Source organism: Notechis scutatus, chromosome 11 (assembly GCF_049901735.1).
Source record: "Notechis scutatus isolate UNSWTSFEM ecotype Mainland chromosome 11, rNotScu1.2, whole genome shotgun sequence".
NCBI lineage: Eukaryota > Metazoa > Chordata > Lepidosauria > Squamata > Elapidae > Notechis > Notechis scutatus.
Window position 1 is genome coordinate 3,407,777 of NC_142019.1, and position 20,167 is coordinate 3,427,943.

Sequence of the window (20,167 nt, forward strand, 5' to 3'; positions counted from 1 at the left end):
TATTATGTTATAATAATATAATAGTAAATACTCAGGCAACGCTGGTTTATCCACTAGTTTTGAATAAACAATAAATCAAGCTACCTTCAATGTACTTTGGTACAATTGTCTAAGAAGCATGGGAAAGCCAGTAAAAGTTGGTCATTTTATTGGAGAATTGTTAAAGCTGTGCTAATAAAGCTAGCATTACAACAGTGGATGTAATTACTGGGTCACAAGGATCATGAGGGAGATTTCAGCTAAGTTAACGTAAGCAGTAAAATTAAGCAGAAGAGTTGGGTTGTCAGTTGCTTCATTCTCATAGCCCAAAGCCAGAATGTGGTTTTGTGAATTGCAGTGAATCCAGCCCTAGGGTTTTGTCAAGCCATGATTCATGGCTTAGTGTATCAATTGTGATTTTGCAATCTTTGCCGTAGCTAAGTGTGATATAAGATTTCAGCAACTTTGGAGTTGCTAAACTGTGTGTTTAACCTTTGTATGAAGTCATCTAACAGTGACATATATAGCAACTCATAAGTGTCTACAGAGATTCTCAATCATCCAGGTCATGGTTGTCTCAGATATGCTTTTCCAAAAGGCAACTGGACTTTCTTGGGTTTGTTTCCTTTGGAAATGTTTCGCTTCTCATCCAAGAAGGGAAGAAACTTCTTGTCAACCCCAAAATTGACATATGTTTAGCCATTTTATTTAGCCCTATTATATATTCCTTTTCTTTCTTTCTTTTTGCTGGTGGGGGGAGGGGTGTTGGGCTTGCCACATTCCTAAGGTGGGAGGAGTGGAGTGAGGTTTTTTTAGGCTAGGTGATTTTTCCTTCCCATGGGAAATGAAACTGACCTGGCTGAAACCTGGAGGTGGAGGTTGATGACACCAAGCAACGTTGATTTACTTCTATTGGGGAATGTGACTTTTGGGGACTATTTCTAATTTCCAATATTATGTGGTGTAATTCCGGGTTGTGTCAGATCCAGAATTAAAACAGACTTTGCCAATTTGATGCTTTCCTAAATAAAAGAGATTGTTTGGAAGATGGACTTTGTTCTTTTCTTTTTAAATGGATTTCATCACTTGGAAACCTGGATGACAAGCTAAATGTTTTCAAAGGGAAAAAAATGAAGGAAATCCAATCGCCTTTTGGAAAAGCACACTTGGGATAGCAATTCATACTTAACAAATCCTAGTTTAGCATAATGCCACTCACTGGCTTAGTCTTTCTTGACAGCAGAGCTATAGAGTCTTGCAAAGTGTGCCCTCATATAGGTAGTTTCCAGACTGGTCCGGAACAGCCCTTCACTCCATCTCCTGCTGCTGGAGAAAGCAGATTTCTTGGCCACAGCAGATTCTGTTTCTAAGGGTGGGCTTTGATGAGGGGTGAGAGGCTCATCGAGATTGAGGAAGGGAAGAGGATAATGTCCCCGACTAGACCGTCTTTCTTGAAGCTTCTTGCTCTCAGGAGTAACAAACTGGACGCCATCTTGTTCTTGGCAAGATTCTGGAGAACCCATCCCCATTGTTTCCTCTTCTTTCAGCAAAACCCTTGGGAAGCTGAACTAGTGAGTGGAAAGTGAGAGAGAGAAAGAAAGAAAGAAGAAAGAAAGAGAGGAAGAGGGGGAGAGAGATCCCTGGTGATTTAAAGAATTATTTTCTCTTCCCAAAATCTATGTTTTCCACCCAACTTGAGGTCATACTATCAATAACATTGGCATTTCCTGGACTTTGATACAACTCAAGGTCCCCTGGTTTTTGTCCTTCGGGAAAGTTGTTTTCTATTCTTGGTTGGTAGGGAGTTCAAAGAATGACTGACCTATGTACGTTTGCTTGTCTGGACTTCCCCCGAGTGTTTCCTTTGGGAAAAGAAAGAAGAAGAATGGCTGATTTTGCTTAATCTGCTTGACTAAAATTGTATACATTGTGGGAACTTTAATCATAAGGTGAATCAGACCATCGTGTTGAGTCATCCTTTTCTTTAAGCCTCTGAGGCATAACACAGACATTGTATTTGGTTCCTTTTCAACAAAGATGTAGTATGTGGCATGAACTCAGACACCAACTGCCAAACTCAGTCAAAAATAGCCATTGTTAATAGTTGTTGGGGTGTCAGCTTAAGCAGCTGACACCCAACAGCTAACTTGCTTGTCTGCTCTAGTCTAGGATCCTGACGGGCAAAGGGTAACAGTTGATTGCATGTATTTTTCATCAGGTGGGACACTCAAGGATTATTTAGTTCAGTTCATGGTTAGTTCCTGGATGAAAGTTATTGTGGACTAGATGAACGTTAGGGATTAAAAACAGCTCACAGCTGAGATGTAGGCATGTGTTGCTAGATTTAGTTCTCAATAACTCAAGGTGAGATACTCCTGTCTGAAATGTTGACAGTTGTGACTTAAATTCTAGGCAAGATTCCTTCCTTTGCAGCCAAGTGGTAAAAAAGAGAAGAAATTGTGACAACGGCTAAGAAAGAAGTAGCATTCTATTCTATTCTATTCTATTCTATTCTATTCTATTCTATTCTATTCTATTCTATATTCATCTATTCTATTATTTTGTAAATTCTATTCTTCTATTCTATTCCCTATTCTATTCTTTATTCATCCATTCTATTTTATTCTATTCTATTATTTCATAAATTCTATTCTATTCTATTCTATTCTATTCTATTCTATTCTATTCTATTCTATTCTATTCTATTCCTATTCCTATTCCTATTCCTATTCCTATTCCTATTCCTATTCTATTCTATTCTATTCCATTCCATTCCATTCTATTCTTATTTCTCTTCTCTTCACTTCTCTTCTCTTCTCTTCTCTTCTCTTCTCTTCTCTTCTCTTCTCTTCCATTCCATTCCATTCCATTCCATTCCATTCCATTCCATTCCATTCTATTCTATTCTATTCTATTCTATTCTATTCTATTCTATTCTATTCTATTCTATTCTATTCTATTCTATTCCATTCCACTCCACTCCACTCCACTCCACTCCACTCCACTCCACTCTAGCCCCATCTCCATCCCCATTCCATTCCATTCTATTCCACTCCAATATTTCATAAAGAGGATGCTAGAGACCAAAACCAAACAAGTGCTTCCCCTTTGAGCTACTGCCCCCCCGCCACTTCAGAATGTAGGAAAGTTCTTCTTCACAGCAGGTTGGATTAGAATACGAGCCCATCTTGTTCTGTATTCCTTGCCAGAAATGGCTGAACGAGAACTGGACGAGCACTTCTTTTCCACTATTCCCTTTTAGACACTGACACTAAAGAACACAATGCCTACAATTCAGTAGGTGGCATTCAGCCATGCAAGCTGTTCTCCTGCATCTGTTGAGTCCCTTTTTCTAGACAGCCCCATTGGTGGCCACATCTTACAATTAATTATGCATTGATTAAAAACACATCCTTTTAAATCACTCTCAAAATCTCTCTGGTTTTGGTTTCAATGAATCAAATTCAAGAAACATATAAAATCCAGCCCTCCCTCCCTCCCTCCCTCCCTTCCTTCCTTCCTTCCTTCCTTCCTTCCTTCCTTCCTTCCTTCCTTCCTTCCTTCCTTCCTTCCTTCCTTCCTTCCTTCCTTCCTTCCTTCCTTCCTTCCTTCCTCTTACTCATATTTTCCCTTCCTTCCTCTCTTAACTCATCTATTTTTCTTTCCTTCCTCCCTCCCTCCCCACCCCTCTCTTTGTGTTTGTGTATTTTACACATTTATCTTCCTGTTTAAAATCAGTAGTCCCAATGGACTTTGAGAAAGATGTTAATCAAATCCATGAATAACTATATAAAGCCAGTTAAAAATAAAACAGCCTTTTCACCTTCACCTCCATGTCCCAGAGATGGAAAGGGGATCTTTACTAGAGATTAGACTCTCAAAACAGGAGGCAGCTGAGTTAAAACTTCTTCACCATGATTATCCTTCAAAAGAGACCCAAGCCAAACGCCAAACCCCTTTCTGCAGGGAAAACAAAACCCATAATGGGGAAACAGGGGCATAGTTTGAAAGCAGGATCTATCACTGGTTTCTAAGCAGTAGCTTTTTTAGCCAGGACTTGTCCTGATTTCTGAAACAAGAATCCAGACTTATTTTGTCTGCTCAAAATCTGGATAGTAGCTTAGGAAATGATATGCAGAGAATCTAGGAAATAGCTGAGCAAGGATGATTATGTTGTTCATTGGACAAAAGGATCCAAACCTCACTAAAATCCTGGTTTGGCTTTCTTAAGATAAATGCAAAGTTTATTTTTATTTGTTGAATTTGGATGCTGCCCAACTTGCTTGCATTAAGTGTAATATGTACAATTAAACCATAAAAATCTAAAACCCATATAAAATACAATACTTCAAAATAGAGCCAGCTAAAAACAAGAATAAAATATGTTAAAAGTTAAAAGGTGAGGGGAAGGCTATCAAGGTGTCAATTGGCCCCAGGGATGGATCCTACTCAATGAGCTCCATGCTGGTTGGCAAAGCCAAGTCCTCAAAGTCCTATGAAAGACCAGGAGATCAGAGGCCTCGTCACCTCAGGGTGGGAGAAGTATTCCAGAAGGTAGGAGCTATGGCAAAGAAAGTCCTCTTCCTAGACCCTGTCAATTGAAATTCTTTCACCCAAGGGTCTTCAAACTTGGCAACTTTAAAGACTTGTGGACTTCAACTTCCACAATTCCTCTGCCAATCCAAGGAATTCTGGGAGTTGAAGTCCATAAGTCTTAAAGTTGTTAAGTTTGGAGACCTCTGTTTTAACCAATGTGATCCATAGCATACCTTCCCTTACTAACTGGATGAAATGGGTTGACATAATCAAGATGAGATTATTTCCAAGGTAACTTGTCCCCATGCCATGTAGGGCTTTGACCAACACATTGAATTGAATCTGGAAGCAAAATGAGCTCCTGCAGCCAAGGTGTTACATACTCGTTCAATTTGCACAGTAATCTACCTGAAGTCCTGAAAAATTCTTATTCCATACTCCAAACTACTGAATATGCTGTGCCCCTGGAACAGCAACAGATCTTAGAGAAAGATCTGAAGAAAATTTTCTTTTTCTTTTTTCTTTTTTAAAGTATAAATTGAACAAATGCCAAACAGAGTAATTTCTCACAAGATGGGCAGTTATATAAATTTGATTAATAAATAGATGAAAAGCCATTTACTACACTGGTAAAAGGACATGGTGGTTCATTGGCTAAGACGCTGAGCTTGTTGATCAGAAAGGTCAGCAGTTCGGTGGTTCGAATCCCTAGCACCGCGTAATGGAGTGAGCTCCCGTTACTTGTCTCAGCTTCTGCCAATGTAGCAGTTTGAAAGCATGTAAAAATGCAAATAGAAAAATAGGCACCACTTTGGTGGGAAGGTTCATGTGCCTTCAGCATTTAGTCCTGCCAGCCACATGACCACAGAGATGTCTTTGAACAGTGCTGGCTCTTTGGCTTTGTAACAAAGATGAGCACCTCCCCCTAGAGCCGGAAATGATTAGTACATACAGTATGTGCAAGAGGAACCTTTACCTTTTTATACTGGTAAAGTACTCTTTGGTTCAAAAGCATATACAAATTTGTCAACCCAATGCTATGGCACTTACCAAATACGAGATCCACAAAGCCAGTTTCAGTCCTGTGTCTTTGGTAACCTGGATGGCTTGAGATGTCTGTCTGAAAGCAATCTGGGAAACAGCAGCAACTAAAGACCTGATATTTGCAAGGGCACTGGAAGGAGTCATCTTTTCTGATTCCCATCCTGCTGGAGACTTGTGGACTACAAGTAAGAAATGGGAAAATGGTATAATTAATAATAAACCAGACCGTTGTTCTCCTATAGATTAAAAGAAGTTAAATGATGCCATACAGTCTATCCATGGTTCTCAACCTGTGGTCTGTGGACACCTGAGGGGGCCATGATGTCATCACAAAGGCTTGAAGAAACATTATGAGTTAAATCTTAAATCTTGGGGGTCCATGGCCACAAAAGGTATTTAAAGAGGGTCCATGGTGAAGAAAACATTGAGAACCACTGTTCTATATCACCAGAGCATCTCTGCCTGTGAGCAGTCTTGATTATGGATGAATGGGAAAAAGTAGATATTTTGGTAGCTCAGGCAACATACATTTAATTTCATCTCTTCTTCCAAGCCGTGGAACCCACACCGACCTCTCAGACATTTAGAATAGAATAGCATAGGATAGGATAAAATAGAATAGAATAACAGAGTTGGAAGGGACCTTGGAGGTCTTCTAATCCAACCCCCTGCTTAGGCAAGAAACCCTACACCACTTCAGACAAATGGTTATCCAACATCTTTTTAAAAACTTCCAGTGTTGGAGCATTTACAATTTCTGGAGGCAAGTTGTTCCACTGGTTAATAGTTCTAACTGTCAGGAAATTTCTCCTTAGTTCTAGTTGCTTCTCTCCTTGATTAGTTTCCATCCATTGTTTCTTATCCTGCCCTCAGGTGCTTTGGAGAATTGCTTGACTCTCCCTTCTTTGTGGCAGCCCCTGAGGAACACTGCTATCATGTCACCCCGAGTCCTTCTTTTCATCAAACTAGATATATCCCCAGTCCTAGCAACCATTCTCTATACTTTTTAGCTTCCAGTCCCTTAATCATCTTTGTTGCTCTTCTCTGCACTCTTTCTAGAGTCTCAACCCCCTTTTTTGTCAGTGTCAATCCAGAAACAATGGAACTATGGAACATCAGCTTTCCACTTATGAAAAAAAAAAGCTCCATCCACAATTCTTATAACTTGGATTTTGAAAACATTGCTGTAGCAAATGATGTGAGTTTGTGTGCAGTGTTGAAAAGGAATTGTGACTCATATTCAGCAAGTTCTTTAACAACCTCAAAAAAACGGAGGTTGGAATGTTTCTAGCACCATCTTGTGGAAAGAGGGGTACTGGAGCCTAAGGAACTGCAACCATATAACTTGACATTGTTGGCCAACCCCAAAATGTCTTATAAGAAATCAGGATTACAACATTTGAATTCCGAAACCGGAAAATACCCAGGTTTAATTTCTGATAAACAAAATGAGTTTATGAAACTAACAAGACGAGCATCTCATCAAAGGGAAAGCTCTGGCTGCCAAACAACATATGTTGTTTCTTTTTTGAAAAAGGAAAAATAAAAGATGCTCTCTCTTTTTATTTGGATACAATATTTTAAGTGGAACCAAAACAACCATGCACAAATAATGACAGGTTATATCCTCAATCTGATTTCTGTCACTTTTTAGTTCAGACTGTGGCAGAGATACAAAACTGCCTAATTTACATTCTATTTTTATATAATGTTATTGAAGATTTTTTTTTTTTTAAAAAAAGGCAGATAAATGCTAATACAAACTAATATAAAGTAAGAGAAAGAAAACAAGGAGAAAGCTAAGTGGAAAAATGTAACAGAAATAAAAGAAAAATAGAAAAAAAGATACTAAGAAATAGTTTCCGATCTTTCTTACAGCAGTCATAAGTACAATTACAAATTTATCTCTTAGTCTATGATTACAACATAACAACATAATTCTTTTTTTTTTATAAGTTGTCCTGTCTAATAATCAGAACCATAAATCATGTTCATTTTTTCCTGTTCTATGCAAAAAGTCCATAAAGAGTTTCTAGTATGTAATAAACATATTGTCATTTTTTAATCAAAAAAGTCAACTCAGTTATCTCAGCAAATTATCTCCATCAACCTTTCTATCTCACTGGAGTTATAGACTAAAACAGTGTTTCTTTATCCCAACAGTTTTGCTGGCTGAAAAACTCTGGAAGCTGAAGTCCACATATCTTAAAGTTGCCAGGGTTGAAAAACTCTGCTCTAGAGGTCTGCAAAGGGACAAGGTTAGCAGAATGTCCCCTTCACTCAAAGGTAGGAAGATAAACCAGCTCTGATGACAATACCAGACAGACAGTTACCTTCTTGTATCAGGAACATCTAAGGACCTATCTACTTTTTGAAAGCATTTTTTTAAAAAGTCTGCCCAGTTTAAAGATGAAGAATAAGAAGCTACAGTAGGAGAAGTGGATCTTGAAATGGCTTATTAGGAGAACAAATTGGGCATATAACCTAGCTTAGAACTAGGAGGTGGAGCAAACACAGTTTGAGATATTTATGGAGGCCCACCTAGGTTCAACTACTGGACTCTTTAAAAATTAATAAGAATTAAAAAAAAAACAGTTGCGGGTTCACACAAATAATTATTTTGTTCTCAGATCCAGTTTGGAAAACAGTTTTGTACCCTATGTTTGCAGCTGCTGAAATGCCTAATTCATAAATTCAGTATGAACCTGTCCTACACCAATCCTAGTACAGTCTCAACCCTGTCACTAGTTATGGGCTTGTTAATAACGATTAGCCACTCTTCAAAAAGTTATATAAAGATTAAGACTAGGCAAATACTGTATTAAAATTTTCTTTTGAAAAAAAATAGATAAAATAAAATTTTATAATATGAGGAAACAAGCAATTTGTCTCGAACTGTGTTAATGTCAGAACAATTTAGCTCTGTAACAAATATGGAAATATATTGCAATCTCTCAATAAAACTTTATATGCAATGTAAAAAAAAAAAGAATAACACGGCCAGGTAATCTCCATTGAGGAACAAATAAGACAATCCTGAAATATCTTGCTAAGCAGAACACTAGGGTACATATATGAAGTTTTCCAGCTCCAAGATGATATTTTTTTTTACAATAGATCAACCGAGCACTATATTAACCTGAATTGGGCTCCATTTTCCAATCCTCCACCTTCTCCAGCTTGTCAGCTGCAGAGGTTTTAGCTACCCGGTTCGCTTGTCTGCTCTTTGCATTCTCTTTCTTGATCTTCAGGTTGTTCTTGGACTGCTCATTATTTTCAGCAGACAGTCCTAAGACTTTGTCCAGGATGTCCACGACAGAGCATATAGCATAGTGAAGGTGAGCTAGAATGGTGTCCTTCAAATCAGATGTAGCCTGAGGAAGAGATAATGAAGCAAGTTCTTTATGACCATTTTACGTTTTCAAGCAAGATCTGTCTGGCAGAATTAGCAGAAAAGTAAATAGGAAGAAGGAGGTCCAGGCTAGTATAGTCCTAATGGAGAATTCAGCAGCTTCTAGACAGACACCAACATTTAAGTCATGAAAGCCTACATTTTTGAGATGAGAGCTATACTTGGAACTTGGGTCCAGGATGAAATAAGTGCAGCTAGGTTACAATCCTGGTCTAATTCAGCAAGACAGTTTTCTTATGCTTTAAAAAAAAAACAACTTACTTCTTCCACTGGTTTCTGAAGGATAGGTATCTTCTCCAAATGATCCAAACCTTGGCAAGCCAAAACATTGGCTGCTGCAACTGAACCAAAAAAAAGGAGAGAAGAACATTAAAACAGTCCTGGAATGGAAGGGATGGTCAGCCACTGGACTACTTGATTCCCCTATATCTTCACAAAAAATTCACCAAGAATTGGAAGGGCAAAAGAAAAATCAAAAGAGGGAGAGAGAAAAGTTTAATAACTGGAATGAGAAATGGAGGGGAATAAGAATGGGAAAAAAAGGAATTAAGAGAAAGGACCAGAAAACAAAGAGGAATAGGAAACAAACAAGGATGAAAAGAAAGTCCAAAGAGTGAGAGATAATGGGTGAAAAAAAAGGATAAGGAAGGAGATTCCACAAGGTAATATGTTGTGATGTATAAGAATATATTGAAAATAGTATTTTGTAATGTATAGATGATTCCTAAGGTGTTTGAGAAAATACAATGTGGAATCTGAGAAAAATATATATATCTGTGTTATGTACTAGACAGGGAGATTGATATTAAGGTAGAATGAAGGTGGTTAGCTCGAATTATTAATCAGAGAGGACAATTATATTTACAGATAAGGATTGATAAAATGACAAATGTGGCAGAAAAAAGTAATATGAGAAATGACAACAGAATGAGATGAGAATTTTAGATAACATTCTAAAATAAGATATAAGAATGTATTAATATAACATGAATTTGAATTGGATAAGATAAGCTTAATATTTAACAATAATAAGAATGACGCAATATGAAACTAAACAAATATAATGAACAGGTAACTATGGTTATGTTTGTATTGAGATGTGAAACCTGGAACCACACTGCTTGCCAAATGAGAATTTTTTATTTTAAAAAATAAAATAAAAGCAGGGAGAAAATTGAATAATGGGATTACTAGGTATGTTTAACTGATATGGTGGTAGGCATTTGGAGAGAGTTTTGAAAGGTTGAAAATAAGCATTGAAGGATTATGAATTAATGTGAAATATATGCATTGAGAGATATGATTGATATTTTTAATTTTGCCTATACTAAACTGTATGATATATTGATGTCACACTGTTAATGTATTGTTGTGCATATGCAGATTGAAATAAAAAAAATTGGAAACAAAAAATTTCACCAAGATTCATAGACTATGTTTGAGTGGTGCACTAAAACCACAGTTACAAGACATGCTACCATGTTACAAATTGCATTCCTCATCGTAGAGTGTAGTTATGTGCAAACCTCCTTTTGGAGAATGGTGCGTTTTGGAGAATTTTAATATGTGCCATCCCTCTGCTGGACTATGTTCTTCCAGAACATAGGGGTTGTTTGATAGTTATCTATAAGTCAAGTTTGCAACTGAAAATCATTGATATGGCATTCCATGGCATGAAACAGCTGGAGTGCTGCCAGACTTCAATGCTACCAGTATGGGGTATTCTGGAAAATCTCTGAACTATCTTGGAATGATCTGGTAGAAATTCAGCATGGTTCAGAGAAAGAACTTTATGGAACTCTATGGTTTATTATATTTTCCACAATGTTTCCCAAAGGTGCTTTTTCAGGAGGCAACTGAACTTTCTTATTGTTTTTCTTTCAATACATTTCGCTTCTTATCCAAGAAGCTTCTTCAACTTTGACTGGATGGTGGACAATAGAAGGATTTATATTCTTGCAGACAGCTGGTCATTTGCATTCTTTTAGAGAGTCATTGAGGCTATTTGGAGATTTATCTGTCCTCAGGGTCACCTGAGTTTGAGCTGAAGAAGCTTCTTGGATGAGAAGCAAAACGTCTTTCAAAGAAAAAACAAGAAAGTCCACTTGCTTCCTGAAAAAGCACCTTTGGGATAACCATAACCTGGATGACTGAGAATCTCTACAGACATTTCCCACAATGTGCCTTACATAGCAATACTTCAAGCCATGGTGGGAATTCAAAGGCACTAATGTACAAAAGAATTGTAGTCTAATAAAATGATTAATATTTATTCACTTACTGAGTCACAGAACAATGGGCTGTAATTTATTTAATTCTCCAGAAAATCCAGAATGTGTCAGTAATGCATCCACCTGGGGCGCTACCAGTGGTGGTATTCTACTGGTTCGGCCTGGTTCGGGTGAACCGGTAATAAAAAATGCTACCATTTGGCTGAACTGGTAGTAAAAAAACAGCTACCAGTTCAGCTGAACTGGTATTTCTTTTTTCCTCCTGATGATCAGCTGTTCTGATGATCAGCTGTGCTGGAAATCCCTCGCTGTCTTACTGCTTCGCCCAGGTTTCCCTGAGGCCCAGGAGGCAAAAAACAAAACAAAAACAGAGCGCGGGGGAAGAGGGTGTTGCTGCAAAAAAGAAAAGCCAAGAAAACCCAGTCCCATGGTCACACCCACCTAGACACGCCCACAGAACCAGGAGTAAAAATATTTGCATCCCACCACTGGGCACTAAAGAACGGACTTAAAGGTTAAAGCAGCTGACATTGTGAGAAATGAAAATGGAGGGGGGGCGGTGTTGGGTCCTTTTCAGAATGAAGCTTGTGCAACACTTACGTTGAGGCTCCAGCTTGTGTACCACAGGCTTCACACTCCACAGAGCCAAGGAACTGGCATTCTGGAGAGCTCGCTCATAGGTGGCACATATGGATGCCATCAAGGGATGAATCTCTTTGGCACTGGCATACGTCCTCTGGAGACTGCTGAGGGCTGAATTCACCACAGGAAACTGCAGAACTCTCTGTAACACACTGCTTTGCTGTACAAGAAAAAAAAAAGAGGATGCAAATATAATCAGAGGAGAGAAAATATCCCTTGAAAGAACAGTGAGAACATTATAGTAACTATCATTTATTCTTAATCTGGTTTAGAATTGACTGGGATCTGGCATCTTTGCTATCCAAAGCATAAGTTATCTATGGGATTTCTTTCCTAGACAGACCTGGGGATGCTGTGTTAACAACAACAACAACAACAACAACAACATTCCAAATGGCCCATTGATCAGCCAAGCTTGGTTATTTATTTAGCAATCTCGATCTAGGGAGAAATATCCTGAGTGTGAGAACAATGATTCTGTAGAATGTCTTGCCTTCAGAAGTTGTGGGTGCTCCATGGCTGGAGGTTAAGAAAAGATTGGACTGCATAAGCTATGCTCCGTATCATACATAAAGAATAGCTTGTGTTTGTGGGCCTTCAGAACAATCTTGACTTATGGCAACCACATGGACAAATCCATGTCCTTTTCTTGGCAACATTTTCAGAATTGGCCTGCTACTGTCTTCTTCCTGGGAGAGAGTCACTATTCCAAAGTCACCCAGGTGGCTTCACACCACAGGCAGAATTAGACTCAAAATCTCCCCGCCTGGTGCATTTAACCAGTACAACAAATGGGTTTGAAAGAACAACCAGTGGGACAATTTTCATCCCAAAACAATGTAAAGGAAAGTTAAAAGTAAAGGTTCCCCTCGCACATACGTGCTAGTCGTTTCTGACTCTAGGGGATAATGCTCATCTCCGTTACAAAGCTGAAGAGCCAGAACTGCCCAAAGACGTCTCCGTGGTCATGTGGCCGGCATGACTAAACACTGAAGGCGCATGGAACACTGTTTTATACCCACCAAAGTGGTCCCTGTTTTTCTACTTGCATTTTGACATGCTTTCGAACTACTAGGTTGGCAGAAGCTGGGACAAGTAAGAGAACCTCACTCCATTAGGGGAAGGATTCGAACCGCTGACATTTCTGATCGACAAGCTCAGCATCTTAGCCATTGAGCCACCACATCCCCTTAAAGATACGTCTACCCATTTGAAACTTCATCCTTCCCACCACCCCGCCCCCGCAAGCTGCTATTTACAAAAAATGTGAAAAAGGCAAAGAAATATTCTTAGAGCTTTACATTTAGGCTATGGAATCTTCTTTTTGTTGTTTCATATTATTTGCAATCCAAACTCTTTTCTGGAACAGTGGCCTGGGTTGCTCTCTTTCAAATGAAACGATTATGACATACAGAGATAGCTTTTTTTTAAAAAAAAAAATAGCAGGCATAGTGTCTAATTCAGCCAAGGTTAACATTTGCTTTAGCTTGTAGAAGTAGATCAGGTCTCCTGAACCTGTCAGCTAACTTTTTGAAAAGACATTCAGAAATAGTATAAATGGTGTCTCACCAGACATTTGCTGATGTTAATGATTTTTTTTTTTTTGTAAATTTTACTGGTTTTTAAAGACAAACAAAAACAAACAAAACATAAAAACATCCAACTTTCTTCCATAAGTGTACAAGCAGTGTGTCGGTTGGTTTACAAAAATTTTGTGCATCCATTTCATAGTCTCAATTAGAGTTACATTGCATAATAACTCATATTATCAATCCAAAAATTGAATACCTTAATACCGTGTTTCTCATATAATAAGGCCGGGTCTTATTTTTTTTTTGAGCCCTGAAAAAATGGCTAGGTCGTCTTTTTGGGGGTGACTTAATTCCCCCCTTGCATCTTCAGGCAGGCGGGCGGCGACAGCTTGGATGTTGACCTCGGCATTTGGTGGGGCACTTCGTATTGGGGTCAACGCAGGCAGCACCATATCCGGGTGTGCAACAAAAGTACTTCCTAATGGCAAGGCCCCCACCATTCCCCCATTTCGCATGTTTTAATATAGGCCTTAATTTGGGGGGAGGGGCTTAATTTCATTTCATGCCTATAAAACATGCTGGGACTTCCTATTGGGGGAGGCCGTATTGTTGGAGAAACAGGGTATCATTATTTATCAATCATTTGACTATAATTTTGTTCATTCATACTTTATGAGATAACTATAATTTACTTAGTTTATACTATAACAATTCATATAATCCTCCCAAATCTATCCTAGAAACATTTTATAGATATAATAATAAAAAAAGAAAAGAAATACATCTTTATATATTCGTTATTTTCTAAAAATCTACATATTCCATTATTATATTTTATTATCTAACCATTGATAGAAAAGGTCCCAAATTTTGCAAAATTGTTTATCCTCTTGTTCTTTAATTTCAAATGTCAATCTACTCATTTCAGCACATTCCAATATTTTCTTAATGGTTTCCTCCTGCAATGGTATTTTCTCATTTTTCCAATTTTTAGCAAATACAATCCTAGCCGCTGTTAATACATTTTGATGTTAATGATTTTTAAGCCATTTTGAGAGTGATAATTATAGCTTTATTATAAAAAGGAGGTTCCCTGTTGGATCAACTTACCTTGGGGCTTCCATTCTGCATTACTGGTTTGTTTTTCGCTGCCATCATCAAGCATTAGCCTGCAACTAAATCATGGGACATGTATAAAATGTTGCATAATCCAGGGGTAATATAGGGAATAAAGATGCAGGAGAGTTTCAATAAACCAAAGAAATTACCGCATATATTCACACAGCACCTAAGTAGGCTATGAAATTCGTGGCCATAACACAGAACAAGCTCCCCACCTTACAGCAACTATAAAAGGGGATTATATGATGACAATGCATTTCTCTTCAAGCTTTCCCATGATAGGGGGTGTTCATAATGTGAGTTGTATTAAGGATATGAAAATTACTTTGCCATGAACAAAATGAAGAGGGGGGTGAACCTATTTTCCAAAGCACCAGAAGAAAGGACAAGAAGCAATGATAACAGATAACAGATAATCAGAGTTGGAAGGGGCCTTATAGGTCATCTAGTCAAACCCCCCACCCAAGCGGAAGACCCTACACCATTTCTGACAGATGGGAATCCAATCTCTTCTTGAAGGTCTCAAGTGATGGCGCTCTCACAACTTCCGAGGGCAAGCTGTTCCATTGGTTAATTGTTCTCAATGGATGGAAACTAATCAAGGAGAGAACCAATGTAGAACTTAAGAGGAATTTCCTAATGGTGAGAACAATCAATCAGTGGAACGGTTTGCCTCCAGAAGTTGTAAATGCTCCAACATTGGAAGTTTTAAAGATGGGTTTGGATAACTATTTGTCTGAAGTGGTGTAGAGTTTCCTGACTAAGCAGGGGGTTGGACTAGAAGACCTCCAAGGTCCCTTCCAACTCTGCTATTCTATGTTTTATTGTTGATGGAAAGACCAGATGAATATAGGAACCAATGTTCCTGACTCTTGTTCAATTAATCCCCATTCCAAAGAGGAAATTCCAGTAGTTTGCAGGGAATATTCTTCTATAAGATTAGAAAAGTGCATTTTTGCCCTTGCTTATCTACTCTTTTACAGAGGATCTGTGAATGCTGAATACGAGTCCCACTAAGTCATGATTCTAATGATTTATCTTCTCTATATATAAAAATTGGAATGCAATTCCAACCAAACTTGGTACACAGATGACTTGCTCTCTGGAAACAAATACTGTGGGGGTAAGACACCCCTAACACCCCTCAGGGTGTGTGAGTACCTTAAAATGGCTTCTACTGTACAGCACAGTGGACTTGCCATGGTAACAGCTTCACAGTAGTCCACAAGGGGGCTCCCTCTCAGCCCTCCAAGGAAATGTCAGGCTATTGGCCGAGTGCAATCAAAAAAATGAAACACAGCGTAGACAAAAAACTCCCGAGGACAGGGATAGAAGACTTGTGACGCTGCGCGACAGACAGTACAACAGCGTGAGTCCCAACTACAGGATTTTCCTGTCTAATACAGGATTGGGATAAATAAATACCCGGGCAAAGCCGGGTTATCGGGTAGTATAGAATAAGAAGAACAAAAAGCTTTCTATTGTGCTCTCCTTCTGCATTTGGAATAGCCAAGTCTTAACTTCTCTCCTGAAACCCAGAAGAGAAGAAGCAGATTCGATCTCTCTGGGGAGGAAATAAAGGCTATGAGAGCAGTGACTGAGGCCCCATTAGGTGGCATTTTTGTACTGAAATGGAAGGAAATGACCCTATTTGAGCCAATCCAATAGAAAGACAAATATTGAAGAAGGTGATTCCTCAGATGACCTTTAAAGGTGACAATCAGAACGTCAATCCCACCCAGAAGCAACCAATGCAGCTCCCCAAAAGGCTCACCTAAATATACCGAGATAGACCCATTACTGCCCGGGCCACTTCATTTTGTAGATTCCAAATTCATTCTAAGGATATTCTTATTTTTACCCCATTACAGTAATCTAAACAGGAAGTGACTAAGACACGAATGACTGCAGCATGGCCACCATTGCTCATAATTGGCACATCAAATGTAACTACAGTATGCAAAAGCCCCCCTGGCTACAGATGCTACCTGCTGATCAGTTGCGAAACCCCCTCTGATGAATGCCATTCAGAGTCAGAGATGGCATTTCCGTGGACTCCTCTGGCCTACCAACCCAAAGCTAATCCATCTCAGATGGATTCAGTCCGAGTCTGTTCCTTCAGATGCTCCAGGATTCAACAAGATTATTTAAAAGAACAAAAGCCCAGGAATACAGCCTGTGTTAGAGAAAGCTGGCTGCAGCAATTGTTCAGCCTCAGTAAGAAAGGCCATTCTTTGCATGCATGACTGAATCCTGAGGATTTTAACAGGATGGGGAAAATTAAGCTCCTATTACATGGCTTTCAGCTTGCCCATGTACAAGAGAGGACTTTAATCTCTTGGAAGCAATGGCCAGGTTCTCACATCACACAAAACCCAAACTTGTTTGTTTGGTTTGGCATGGCCCAGTGCACTAACCCAACTACTGTAATTATAAACCATGGTTTGCTGGTCAACATGTTAAGCAAACCCAATTGTGGCTTACTTACTTTTGGGTGGTAGCTTGCCTAAAGTGATTCTAGAAACCAATTTCAAAGTAAGGGAAGGTACTCACAGGTTGCAGAAGTCAAGCAGTTTTGAACAGGGTGCCAGCAGTGCCGTCTCGACAGTGAAAGAAGAAACTCATGCTCCAGACTGTAATGCTATGAAGCCCCACCTTCCAGCTCAATCATTCTGCCAAGCTTCTTCAGTGATTAAGCAAGATGGCTCCCTTGGGCCCCCTGAAACTCAAACAGATGTCTGAAATACCAGCCAAGTGCAACTCCAAATTATGGAAAGAATTGTCCAAGCAACATAACAAAATGTGAAAACTCTTGGGATCTTTGGAAAGTACCTAACCCAACTCTTTTTTGGGGTGGTGTGGTGAATCCAGGTGCTTTTAGGGAATTCCTTGCTGATCTCCCTGTCCTATTTAAAAAGGAACCTTGCCTGAATAAGATGCCAGGGTGTCAGACTAGGTTCCCTGTGGCACAGGCTTTATTTTCTTTATTACCTTGACAATACTTGGCATACACCTGGAGGTACACAAGCTTTCGGACTCTAGCAGAGAGAGAAGTTCTGGTGAGAGAGAATTTCCCTGAAGATGGGCTCCAGCATGAGCTTAGAAGACTAAACCTCCAGACGGATCCAGACTGGATCCTGCAATACTACCTCTCACTTGTTAAAGACACATGCAGCTTTCCAGTGAATTGAATTGAATTGGCATCCTTTAGTCTCAAGACTATGGTATCGTGCTATGAAACTGGTAACTGCTACTTCCCGTGTTGTTTCCATGCTGTATGCAAAGCTGCAGTGTCCTCTCCAGAGCACGAGGCCTGGGTAACTTAATATGGAGGATAAACTGTTACCCAAGCAGCAGATTCCCCCTTCTCCACGTCACTGAAATAGTCTAATGGAATGGTAGAGCCGATACGATTAGTTCCAGCTGTGTCGCAGAACGTGATTGTACACAGTCACGAACTGCTTCCAAGACTCTGGCTCCGGCTTTCCAGTGTAGGAATATAAATGTATTAAGACAATGCTGTATGTGGAATCATCTGCTGTGGTCAGGGGAGTGCGCAAAGAGATACTGGACCTGCCCAGAGTAAGTTCCCCATATTGTGCACTAAAAGCCAATGCAAATTGGCCCTTTCTTCTCACCATATTCAGCCTCGACACCATTACATTTCATGTTAATTTGTGCAAAATCAGCAACAGCCTTGTTGTTGTCATTGTCAGGTAGCACAATTGTCCTTGGTGCTGTCTGAGCTTAGTTGTTTTCTTGTTGAAGTTTCATTACCTAACTTCAGTGCATTGATAATGTTAACCTAGTCTGGGTAATGAAGAGAAAGCAACCAAGCTCAGAGAGCACCAAGGACCAGTTCAACCCTGAGCTACAAATATTCCCTTCTTTTGGCAAAGCCCTGGGGCTGGTGGCAAATCAAAGTATGTGATGGGCACCCTCAGAAAACTGCTGCTAAGTTAAAGTCTATCCAAAAGTATCCATCTAGCATCCATATCGATCTTTCTGGACCACATCAATCTTTCTGGGTGTTATACATCATATAAGGAAGACCTTTATGAACCCAGAAGCATAATGCCAGAGCTTGGTGGGGGTTTTTTGTGGCATCGAAACCACCTATTTATTTATTTTTAATTACAAAATATTTTTGAGAGTCAGCTGCAAGAAGAAGTCTGCCAGGCAACAAGGTAGATGTCTGGGACATCTATACTCAGTCATTGCCAGCTATTCCTTTATAACTATGAAAAATCCTTCAGTGAATTCCAGAGTTTTCAATATGTTTCATTTTCATGCTTAAGTAAACAAGATTTATTTTTGTTGGAGACGTAGGGAAAGATGGATCAGCTCATCCTTGCCCCACCACTTAATCTAATACCTGCTTCTTCTGACTCTTGAAAACTACCATTTCCCCCTTTGCATGTTTAATGCTTTTCACCCTAATCCATTACTCCATGATGTAGGCAAAAAAGCAAAAGAGATTATGTAAACTAGAAATTCTTCCCTTAAGCCTGGCAAAGGGTCACTGAAGCACAAAGGGCAACAGCCATTCCAAAATGAAATATTTGGCAACAACTTTACTGTTGGCAGAGAGAGGACTGAGTAATTGTTACAATATATATACATATTCCAGAAGACAAATTCATCTTTGGCTTAGACATTGGGGACATTAAAGGAGACAACTGCCCTTCACCAATGAAGACACAACATATGCAGAGAAATTTAACCAGCATCTTAGGACATGAAGATGTTGGCAGAGAAACTTGAAACTTCATTTAAATTCCACCTCCAGTTAGTTCTTCTTGCTTACTCTCTCATGTGGCTCTCATTTGCAAATGTCCTCTTAAGTTTCTCATGCACTTTGGTAATGCAGCTTCAGGGCCAGAGGTGGTATTCAGCAGGTTCTGACCAGTTCTGGAGAACCGGTAGAGGAAATTTTGAGACGTTTGGAAAACCGGCAAATCCCACCTCTGACTGGAGATTTTACAGTAGCCTTCCCCTGCCACGCCTTCCAAGCCACGCCCACAGAACCGGTAGTAAAAAAAATGGAATCCCACCACTGTTCAGGGCCCATAAAATCCAGTGAAATGACACAATGCTTCTCTAGAATGAGCTTTAGAAAAATCTAATGACTCCCATATCAAAATGGTGCCGGAGTTAAGTTCTGTTACCAATCAAACTTTCCTATGAGAAGCCATTATCCTCCCTTCCCTTCAGATCACATCAATTTTGTATTCGATTTTCTTCTTTGTCAGTGCAGCCTTCCACTTATTTTATTACCTTGTTGATTACATTTACTTGCCGCCCATCCTGCTGTGGGGCTAACCTAGGTGGCTTTTTACAGTTTTGGTTTTTACCTTTTTTAAAATTATTGTTTACAGTTTGCTTTGTATTCTTTTAAAAAGTATTGAAAGCTCGCCCAGAAGGTGACTAAAATAACTTCCCCAACTAGCTGCTAGCCAGCCCTCAGTCATTTTGCCAATGGTACCAGAGGTGGTATTCAGCAGGTTCTGACCAGTTCTGAAGATTTCCGGTAGCGGAAATTTTGAGTAGTTCTGAGAACCGGTAAATCCCACCTCTGACTGGAGATTTTACAGTATCCTTCCCCTGCCATGCCCACCAAGCCACGCCCACAGAACTGGTAGTAAAAAAAATTTGAATCCCATACCACT

The 20,167-nt window shown here is 39.4% G+C and overlaps 1 protein-coding gene across 4 annotated transcripts; it reads right to left on the reverse strand.

The window, feature by feature from the left end:
- Positions 1–133: 133 nt before the first annotated feature.
- Positions 134–17,790, reverse strand: PLIN1 (perilipin 1). Of its 4 annotated transcripts, XM_026677035.2 has the most exons (8): positions 17,052–17,140; positions 14,487–14,551; positions 11,803–12,004; positions 9,233–9,312; positions 8,699–8,933; positions 5,566–5,738; positions 1,802–1,841; positions 1,333–1,547 (listed from the first exon to the last, which is right to left on the reverse strand). In XM_026677035.2, exons 2-8 carry the CDS (start codon positions 14,532–14,534, stop codon positions 1,447–1,449), a joined length of 879 nt encoding a protein of 292 aa, XP_026532820.1. In that variant the 5' UTR covers positions 14,535–14,551; positions 17,052–17,140; the 3' UTR covers positions 1,333–1,446. The 4 variants fall into 4 exon arrangements, with proteins under 4 accessions (XP_087828730.1, XP_026532818.1, XP_026532819.1 ...); XM_087972604.1 differs by lacking the exon at positions 1,802–1,841 and having other exon boundaries at positions 134–1,547; positions 14,487–14,545; positions 17,052–17,790; XM_026677033.2 differs by lacking the exon at positions 1,802–1,841 and having other exon boundaries at positions 1,090–1,547.
- Positions 17,791–20,167: the final 2,377 nt, after the last annotated feature.